Source organism: Ictidomys tridecemlineatus, chromosome 2, assembly GCF_052094955.1.
Source record: "Ictidomys tridecemlineatus isolate mIctTri1 chromosome 2, mIctTri1.hap1, whole genome shotgun sequence".
In the NCBI taxonomy this organism is placed as follows: domain Eukaryota; kingdom Metazoa; phylum Chordata; class Mammalia; order Rodentia; family Sciuridae; genus Ictidomys; species Ictidomys tridecemlineatus.
Genome location: NC_135478.1, coordinates 48,978,291 through 48,989,065, shown reverse-complemented (window position 1 = coordinate 48,989,065; position 10,775 = coordinate 48,978,291). Strand labels below are relative to the sequence as shown.

The 10,775-nt window shown below is 44.6% G+C and overlaps 1 protein-coding gene across 3 annotated transcripts in view; it reads right to left on the bottom strand.

Annotated features, from left to right (window-relative positions):
• Abhd6 (abhydrolase domain containing 6, acylglycerol lipase) overlaps positions 1–10,775 on the bottom strand; it is a 44,453-nt gene that overhangs the window by 6,878 nt on the left and 26,800 nt on the right. For all 3 annotated transcript variants that reach the window (XM_013362061.4, XM_005317168.5, XM_021730844.3), the window contains 6 exons: positions 8,140–8,296; positions 6,341–6,454; positions 4,826–4,958; positions 3,306–3,463; positions 702–756; positions 7–107 (listed from right to left, as the gene is read on the bottom strand). In XM_013362061.4, the coding sequence (XP_013217515.1) occupies positions 7–107; positions 702–756; positions 3,306–3,463; positions 4,826–4,958; positions 6,341–6,454; positions 8,140–8,296 (718 nt within the window). The remainder of the gene's footprint in view (positions 1–6; positions 108–701; positions 757–3,305; positions 3,464–4,825; positions 4,959–6,340; positions 6,455–8,139; positions 8,297–10,775) is intronic.

The following is a 10,775-nucleotide window of genomic DNA, read 5'->3' as shown; positions in this document are numbered from 1 at the left end:
ACATACCTGGTCCTGTTTCCCCCAGATGATCTGTGTCGGGACCTTGATCTTGTCCATGTTCTGATGAAGAGAATATCTGGACTTTTCATTGATGATTTCCAAAAACACTTGTCAAGAACAAAAGGAAAACGGAGTTAAGTGTGAGCCTGGTTACAAACAAACCAAAGGCTGAATGTTCTCTCTGATACGCAGATGCTGACTCACAAAAGATGGGCTCCGTGTGTGTGTGTGTGTGTGTGTGTGTGTGTGTGTGTGTGTGTGTGTGTGTGTGTGTATGTGTGGGGTGTCACCATGTTAGACAGGGTGGAGTGCGGGTGGGGAGGATGGGAATGGGAAAGACAGTAGAATGAATCAGACATGACTTTCCTATGTTCAATATGGATACACAACCAGTGAAACTCCACATCACGTACCACAAGAATGGGACGTTATATTCTATGTGAGTATAATATGTCAAAATACACTCTTCTGTTGTGTGTAACTAAAAAGACTAAATAAAAAACAATTTTAAAAAAATTGTGTGCCAATTTGTGCCGGGGGACACTGCAGTACAGACAAGAGATCATCCAGTCCAGGATACCACCTCCTCTCCTCAGGGGCCCAGGAAACGTTCAAAGTTGCGGAGGTTTAAGAAATGAAAGGCAGCCAGTCATGAAGCGTGACTTCCAGTACGTTCCAAGCTGAAAGCTGGGGCTACTTACACTTTCTGTAGAAGTTGTTATGAGGGATGCGGACGTCGACGAGGCCTTGCAGGATCTGAGGATAAAGAGCCCAAAGTTAGATGGCAAGAGAAGACTCAGAGCCGGGGGTGGTGGCACACACCTATAATCTCAGCTACTAGGGAGGCTGAGGCAGGAGGATCGCAAGTTTAAGGCCATCCTGGGCAACTGAGCGAGACTGTCTCAAAATAAAATTAAAATGGGCCTGGGGTTGTGGCTCAGCGGTAGTGCACCCACCTAGCATGGGCAAGGCCCTGGGTTCAATCCTCAGCTCCACATAAAAATAAATAAATAAAATACAGGTATTGTGTCCAACTACAACTAAAAAATAAACAAATTAAATTAAATTAAATTAAAAGTGCTGAGGGCTGGGGATGTGGCTCAAGCGGTAGCACGCTCGCCTGGCATGCGTGCGGCCCGGGTTCGATCCTCAGCACCACATACCAACAAAGATGTTTTGTCCGCCGAGAACTAAAAAAATAAAAAATATTAAAAATTCTCTCTCTCCTCTCTCACTCTCTCTTTAAAAAAAAAAAAAAAAAATTAAAAGTGCTGGTGTGTGCTTGCCCAGCACGCACCCTGGGCTCAGTCCCTAGCACTATAAAAGGGGAAGAAAATCTTCACTACAAAAGGGGAAGAAAATCTAGCAATTTACTGCATTGCCAAAGGCAGGTCCTACAAATTCTCATGATGATACAATGCAGTGGGGATTGGGATCTTAAAAGGCTTTTCTTTTAAATTAGGGAGGAACTTGGGAATTACTGTGAAGCCCAAGGTCTCCTGCAGGATAGAAAAGACAGCTAACATGGCCTGACAGCTGCTTTATCTTGAGAAATTCTCTGCTTAGCTCACGATGCAATGAGGATGAATATAGTATCAAGGAATTATTCAGTGATATTCAAATATAAAATAGTTTTTTTTAAATTGAAACATTGGGGATAAAGGGCTTATTAACAATAAAGAAATAATCTATTGAGAAAATTCTGGAGAGGGTCTCATACTGCTCTGTTCATCATTTAGTATCATCTTTGCCCTCCTTGCTGGTAAAGATGGACAGGCCAAATCACCTGTACCTGGCCTGATGACCCAAAGAAGTGGCCATGGCTAGGTTGGGCACAGTGGCACATGTCTGAAATCCCAGGGCTCAGGAGGCTGAGGCAGGGGGATTGCGAGTTCAAAACTAGCCTGAGCAACTTAGCAAGGCGCTAAGCAACTCAGGGAGACCCTGTCTCTAAATGAAACATAAAAAACGACTGGGATGTGGCTCAGTGGTTAAGGGCCCCTGGGTCCAATCCCTGGGAATAATAATAATAATAATAATTATTATTATTAGCAGCTATAGCCAGAAGGAACACAGTCCTCCACTTCCTCTGCCTCAGGAGTCATAGATAGAGTACAGGGTTCGGTTCACATGAGCAGCTGCTACTCCTCTCATGTATCATGTATTTGGGAACACAGCTAGTCCCTCAAATGTATTCTCTCCGGAGTCCTGTGCACTGACTGAAGCTGGAAAGACCCACTCATGGCTGCTTTGACTAAACAGACCCCTTGGAGCATGACTAGAATCTGAATGGTTTTTAGAAGTAAAAAGGCCGAGGTGAGACCAATGAAAATTTTTTGCACAATACCGTGCTTGGCATCAGACATTTTCTTTGTTCTGCTATTCATCTTGTACTCCTGCCTCTAACCATCCTGCATCCATCTATCCTTCACCTCTTCTTGCTTGATGGATGAATCCATCCACCCCGCTTCCCTGAGTCATATATTCCTGTGTCTATCCCATCCTGGATTCACTAATCCATCCATCTTCCATTCCTGCAGTATCCGCACATCCTGCCACCCATCCAGCCAACCGTTCAGCCACTAATTCATCTATGCGTGCACCTTCAGAGATCATGCACGTATAGATTATGCATGAGCTATGTATCCATCATTCCTTTATCCTCCCACCCACGCGTTCTCCATCCCTACATCGTCAAGGCATCCTATGGAAGCATCGGTCAATCCTCTCTATACCCAGGACCTACCTCATGCAAACACTGTGCTAAGATCTAGGGACAGAACAACCAATTAAGACAAAGTCCCTGATCTTAAGAGCTTAGAGTAGACGACACAGACAAGTGAATACAATCACAAGATGGCACAGTGAGCCGTGTTGGGTATTTCTGCTCTCCTGGGAAGGAAAGATTTTGGAAGTGCCATCATTTATTTTGTCTTAAAATTTTCCCATGCTGACAACTCATAATAGATTTTTTTTTAATTGAGAATCTGATTTAGACCCCATTTCCCTTTCCAACGTTATCACAACCCATTCTTTCTTAGCTCCAGCCATCTGCTCTCCTTCCCTAGCCCTGAACTTGTATGCCTTTTCCAATACTGCACAAGGGGTCTCCTCACAGAGATCATTAGAGCTATCCCTGTCCCTCTGTTTTTAATCAATCCCCCATCTTCATTTCCTTTCTAAAACTCATTTCAATTTGTAATTTTTTTTGTTTACTTGTAGATGAACAGATGGAGCAGGGAAGCTGGCGTTCACTACCACAGCCCCACGTAGAGGGCAAGAGCGTCATGCTGAGACCACCTTACCTGCTGGGGCACCTTGAAGCGGACATAGGAGCAGAGCTGGAGCATTTCACTCATCTCTTCTGGGGTAGACGGGATCAAGGGAATCTTCTGCATGGCGGCTGAGTCCTGCAGTTCTTTGAGTCGTTGTACAAACTGATTATCAGTTGAATACTGCAAACCTGTGGGATTTAAACCCAAACAGCTGGACAATACATCTGCCTTCTTTTGTTTCGGTAGCAGAGATTGATCCCAGGGGTGCAATACTACAATACTACTGAGTTACATAAACAGCCCCAGTCCTTTTTTTTTTTTTTTCCCTTAATTTTGAGACAAAGTTTTGCTAACTTGCTTTTTTTAAGGCTGGCCTTGAACTTGCAATCCTCTTCCCTCTGCCTCCTGAGTTGCTGGGATTACAGGTATGTGTGTCCAGCTCATCCAACCCCCATTTTATGTAGGCAACTTTCAATAGCAGCCAAAAGCTAATACATTTCCAGTTTCTTTCACCAGTAGATTTCTTTTCTTTTCTTTTGCTACAAGGATTGAACCCAGGGGCTTCCTAACTACTGAGCCACATCCCCAGTTCTTTTTATATTTTATCTAGAGAAGGGTCTCGCTGTGTTGCTTAGGGCCTCACTAAATTGCTGAGGCTGGCTTTGAACATGCTATTATCCTGCCTCAGCCTCCCAAGATTTCTTTTTAACTGGCACTGTCATGTGTGCTCAAAGTCAAAACCATGCGCTGGGCAACAAAGGAAAAAAAAAATCCTTCAAGGTATTTTAAGGCTGGTTATTCACACAAGTCCATGCATCAGTAACACCTGGACGCCCCCCCCCCCCCCCGCCAAAAAAATGCAGGAGACTCAACCTCTTGAAGCAGAATCTTCATTTTAACACATATGACAGAATATGAGAACAAGCCTAGAAGCACCTGGCCTGTGCCCTTTGCACACCTGTATCGTTTAGAGGCTATCTGAGGCACCACAGATTAGAAGAAAAACTCAGGGCCGGAGTGACGGACTGTTCCTTCTTCCCTTGTCCTGGACCCCCCTGGTCCTCTCCCAGAGCATGGGGAGTGTGTGAATCTTCTCTTGAGCTGTCCCTGGGTTGGGGCAGAACATAGGCCTTCTGCCTGTAGAAAAGCATTAGGGCACAGCTGAGACTGATTCCCTTTGAGGTTGCCCATTTTTTCCTATAATCCTGAAGCATGACACGAGAGAGTCCACAGTGGCTGGCATTACACAGAAGGGCAACACTTAATCCGGGCATGGTGGCACAGGCCTGTGATCCCAGTGGCTCAGGAGGCTGAGGCAGGACGATCACGAGTTCAAAGCCAGCCTCAGCAAAAGCGAGTGCTAAGCCACTCAGTAAGACCCTGTCTCTAAATAAAATAAAAAAATAGGGCTGGGGATGTGGCTCAGTGGTCGAGTGCCCCTGGATTCAATCCCTGTACCAAAAAAAAAAAAAGATAATCTTAAAAGATGGTCAGAGATTCACCCCGCCCTGGTCCAGTCTCTCACAGGGAAGTTCGGCCTCATGACTCACCAGCAGGGCACACGAGACACAGGCTGCAGACATCCGATGGGTAGTAGGCTGCGTACACTCCAGCCACGTGGCCGCCCATGGAGGTGCCTATCAGGTGGAAGGGTTTTTTGTTCAGCTTAAGGCATTCCACAAACTAGGAAGGGAAACAAGAAGGAGGTGGTTACACAGCTGAGACGATGACAAAGGTAATTCCAGTGCAGAGGCCCCTGTCCAACAGAACATGGCTGTGGACAGCTGAGAATGGCTATTGATAAGAGAAGGTCTGACACTCTCCTAGATCCATTATCGAGACAAGCCTGGTGCCTGGATGGACTTCTCTTTACCCAGGGCAAGTGACCATCTAGGTATAAATCTTCAAGGATACCCCTAATTAATAAGCCAGTAAGCTTTTCCATACAGGTCAAGAGAGTGAATATTTTCTGTGTCATGGGACATACAGTCGGTTGTTCCCAGTCTTCAGCTCTGCAGCTACACCACAAAAGCAGTCAGAGACAAACCCTAAGCAAAGGAGCTTGGCTGTGTTCCAGTTTAACTTTGTTTACAAAAACTGTGGTCCTAGGCCAGGAGTGGTGGCACACACATGTCATCCCAGTGGCTTGGGAGTTTGAGGCAGGAGGAATGCAGGTAAAATCCAGCCTCAGCAACTTAGTGAGACCCTAAGCAACCTAGTAAGACCCTGTCTCTAAATAAAATATAAACAGGGCTGAGGATATGCAGCAGTGGTTGAGTGCCTCTGAGTTCAATTCCCAGCCCCCCCCCCAAAAAAAACCTGTCCTTTCCAACCAACCATCCACCTATTGTCTAAAAACATATTTTGTATAAGGAACTAGGGTCAGGTGCTGGGGATAGAGCAAAGAGTCAAAGACCTTATTAAAAAAAAAAAAAAGTTTAGGGGCTCAGAGTGTAGCTCAGTGGCACACAGCTTGTCTAGCACACATAAGGCCTTGGGTTTAATCCCCAGCACTGCAGATAATAATAATAAAAACAACTACAACGCATGGTTTAATAGAGGAGGCATACATTATTAAGTCAATATCCTCATCTGGAGAAAAATACTTAATGTTAACCTGAAACTTAGGAGCTACACAATCCTGAAATGGCTCATGAGCCCCTATGACCTTGAGAGCTCAGGGGGAGAGAGCTAGAGACAGGTGATAGGCAGAGGTGCTACTGCTGTTATCATGCAGCTGGTGAGCAGAAAAATAGACCTCCAAACAGGGAAACAGAATTGAAGAATTCTCAACTCCTTTTGCCAAGAGCTAAGAAAATGCTCAGAATGTACTTCTTCACAGACACAGTCCACTTAGAGGAGAACAGCACGTAATTAGCCCAAGCCCTCCACAGCCGATCATGAACCTCATCCGCCTGCCATTTGCTTTGTGATCACTTTCAGACAGAATGTTCTGGAGACTGGTCAGGAGTCAGTGTGAAATTCTCTTTCCTTCTCCTAAGGGTCGGGCATGGGATGATGTGCAAGACCCAGTCTTGGAAATTTGGGGGGCGCCTCCTGCTTACCTGATGTATCCTCTTGACTTGCCCATCTATGGACAGGTCATCCAGGGAGGAGCGAGTGGTGCCCTCGTGTCCTGGCATGTCCACGCAGACCAAGTGCAGGTTCTTTGGCAGGAACTAAGGATACAGAGACCCAGAGAATCAGTGTGTGGTGTGCAAAGGGTGACTGCTCACTTTGCTGGCAGGTCCATCTGTCTTGCCAAGACCTGGACAGCCTTTCTTGGGCCTGTTTTACCCGACTACTATGAATAAGCATGGTCAGTAGCCTCACAGGGAGCAGAGGCCTCCAAAGACTAAGACATAGATGGAAAGGGGCTCAGGGGAGGAGTGGGAAGAGGAGACAGAGCTCAGGCCAGCAGGCTCTCTCCCACTCTTTCTTGACACTGCTGAGCACGGCCATCTTCCTTTCCTTTTCCTTCCACAGTTCACTCTAGCTGTACAGCCACCGAAGGAAACAGGAAGGATGATCTTCCCAGAGTCCTGCCCATCTCCAGAGCCAAGAAGAGCAATGTTTTCCCAAAAACTATGTCTTGTCACCCTGATGCTGATTTCAATTTTTTTTTCTTGGCATTGAGGTCTAATACTTTTTTTTTGGTACTGGGAATTGAACTCAGGAGCACTCAATCACTGAGCCCCATCCCCAGCCCTATTTTGTATTTTATTTAGAGACAGGGTCTCACCGAGTTCCTTAGTGCCTCACTAAGTTGCTGAGGCTGGCTTTGAACTCATGATCCTCCTGCCTCAGCCTCCCAAGCCGCAGGGATTACAGATGTGCATCACCGCGTCCAGCTAAGATCTAATTCTTGCGACTATCGTTTCCCTAAACCACCTCTTCCATGCAGAGAAGATACCACTTTTAAACAGGAAACTGAGAAACATCAGTTATCAGCAATAAACATCCAGTCATATAGAAGATGTTTATCTGAGGTGGGGATAGGAAGTGAGGCTATCTTCATGGTGGTGTTTGGAACTAGAAGGTACCATTGACCAAGACAGTAGAAGCTATGTGAGCCTTTTCTTCTCAGTCCAAATAATACCTGCTGGGGGTGGGAGCCTGAGATGCCGCTGTCCTCCCATGACTTCTGCAAGCTCCAGCCTTCACTACCTGTTCACTCTTACCAAGTACAGCATGCACCTCACCACATACACCTGGGCAAAAAGTGAGCTGGAAAACTATTCCAGGAAGCTGCCAGATCAAGAACATTTCTCTGGCAAGAAAAAAAAAAAAAGCAGAAGTAGAAGTGGGAGAGGGGAGGAAGGAGCAAAACCAGCATGAGGCAGGGGGAGAGAAAGGAATCCTGGAGTATAAAATAATAAATGGCTGGGCACAGTGGTGCACCCCTGTAATCCCAGCGGCTCAGGAGGCTGAGGCAGGAGGATCCGCGAGTTCAAAGCCAGCCTCAGCAAAAGCGAGGCCCTAAGCAACTCAGTGAGACCCTGTCTCTAAATAAAATACAAAATAGGGCTGGGGATGGGGCTCAGTGGTCAAGGGTCCCAGAGTTCAATCCTTAGTGCCCATTAAAAAAAAAAAAAGGCATAAATGGTTTTTAAAATCCCAGCCTAGGTTAGAAACCTTCCCTAAACAAATATTCACAAGGTTAAAAGCTTTCTAAAGTTTCACAAATAATATTCAACTCAATCAACTTCTTCTGACAAAAGAGTTTGAAGACGGCACTGTGTTGATTTTGAGACTGAACTTGAACTGCGCGGTCTTGGGTTCCCTTGGCTTTCCATCATTGCCCATGATGTCACATGCAAGTGGAAACCTTTTCTGTCTGAGAGAGAAGGCTTTGGAACTGCACCTTGACCACACTGAGCCACATGTCCTTGTGCGCAGAGAATCCGTGGAGCATGAGGATGGACGGCTTGTGCCCCGGTCTGCCCCGGAAGGAGTAACAGAACTGATAGTCTTCATGGTGCACGTAGCGGACCTGCATGCCCAACGTCCTCCGCCAGTACCTAAGGGAAGATAAAGGTAGCATGCTCTGGTAAGTGGCTTCAGGAGGGTGACCGGTCCTCTCTTGATGTCCTGCTTAGTGGTAGGACAAACTTCTCCCAGGTCTTACTGTCTGGGAGACCACCCAGGACTTCAACCTCAAGGAGCACTAGGAAGGGAAAAGAGGTGTTTTCTTAAGAAACAGGTCACATTTAATAAACCTCTTGCTAAAATACATTTCTGGAGACTTCAGAGGGCTAACTTCTTTCCTGGGAACCGTGTGCACCCTGTCCTCTGGCTCTGATTCTCACAACATATGGCGGGGGGCTGAAGCTCGGCTTCTGATGGTTACATAAGACTTGGAAGTGGTGCAGTTTGGCCCCATATCAATTTCAATATGAAATTACCATAGAAACAAACTAAACTCTGTACGTGAAGAAGCTCTCCAAGAGCAAAAATAATTAATTCAATCAGAGATTCACTTTGTGATGTACTTTGCACTAAAAAAGAAGCAAAGTCCTATAAAAGCAAATAACCTTAACCCACTGGTCTTAACATTTGTGTAAAAATAAGGGGAAAGGGAAATAAGGATTTAGAGTCTTATTTACTTGTATCTGCACACAAAAGTGTGGGAACACTAAAAAGGCATCATTAAGACAAGTAGCTAGAGCGGAGGTAGAGAATGAGGTGAGAAGTAAGTGGAACAGAACAGAAGTGGGAGGGAGACTTTTGTGTTCTTTTTGGTATTTTTCAATGAGTGCATTGCCTACACAAAAGATTAAAAATGCAATAAAGTTGGCTAGCTTAAAAGCTCTCCTTATCAGGAAGTGAGCATATTTCAAAATTCTAAACCATGGCACCATAATGTGAACTTTTTCATTCATTCATATCCTGGCTCATTCATTTACTAACTATACAATTTTTTTTTCTTTTTCTTTTTTTTTTTTTTTATACCAGGGATCGAACTCAAGGGTGCTTAACCATTGAGGCACATCCTGAGCCTTTTTTTATTTCGAGACAGAGTCTAAGTTGCCTGCAGTCTCACTAAATTGAACCTGTGATCCTCCTTCCTAAACATCCTAAACTGCTGGGATTACAGGCATGTACCACCACACCTGGCTTTAACTATATGATTTTGAACCTCAATTTCTTCATCAACAACATGGGGAAATGTTGCATTCTGCCAAGGATATAGGAAAGGTTAAAAGAGAAAATTCACTGGTTACAGAAGTGTACGCCTGTAATCCTAGGGGCTTGGGACACTGAGGCACGAGGATCCCAAGTTCAAAGTCAGCCTCAGCAACTTAGCAAGATTCTGTCCTAAAATAAAAAATAAAAAGTGCTGGGAATGTGGCTCAGTGATTAAGAACCCCCAAGTTCAATCCCTGGTACCAAAAAAAAAAAAAAAAAATCCCAACAAGATACACCTTTTGTAGCTCAGTGGTAGAGCACCTTCCCAGCATGTGCAATGCCTTGGGTTTGATCCTTAGCACCACCAAAACAAAACAGTCCTCATGCCCTTTGACTTAGTGATTGTACTTCCAGAAATGAGAGAGATTTTTTTTTTTAATATTTATTTTTTTTAAGCTTTCGGTGGACACAACATCTTTGTTTGTATGTGGTGGTGAGGATCGAACCCGGGCCGCACGCATGCCAGGAGAGCGCGCTACCGCTTGAGCCATATCCCCAGCCCCGAAAAATAATTTTTTAACATTTTCAAACAGTGTTATTAAAATTAGAAAAGGAATGGGCAGGGGTTGTGGCTCATGGTAGAGCCCTTGCATGTGTGAGGCACTGGGTTTGATTCTCAGCACCACATATAAATAAATAAAATAAAGGTCCATTGACAACTAAAAAAAATGTAAAAAAAAAAAAATTAGAAAAAGAAGTTGGACATGGTGGCACAGGAGACTATGGTAGGAGGATTGCAAGTCGGAGGCCAGCCTCAGCAACTTAGTGAAGACCCTCTGCAACTTAGTGAGACCCTGTATTAAAAGAAAAAAAAAATACAAAAAGTCTAGGGATGTTGCTCAGTGGTAAAGTGCTCTTGGGTTCAATCTCTAGCATGAAAAAATAAATAAATAAAATAAAGACAGTGGGGCGGGGAAAGGAAACAAAAAAGAAAATAAATAAAATCAGAATGTTAATCAATGTTAATCTTAGTGTCCATTAATAGAAAATGTATTACCTAAATCACTAAATTGCTACACAATGTCGTGTTTTTGTTATTTAAAGAGGTTTAAAGAATATTCAATAATATGGAAAAATATCTATGACATTATTTCAAGTAAAAAGCAGGACCCACTGGGCACAACTGTAATCCTAGTAGCTCAGGAGGCTGAGGCAGGAGGATCAGGAGTTCAAAGACAGCTTGAGCAACCGTGAGGCACTAAACAACTCAGTGAGACCCTGTCTCTAAATAAAATGCAAAATAGGTCTAGAGATGTGGCTCAGTGGTCGAGTGCCCCCGAGTTCAATCCCCAGTACCAAAAACAAAAAACA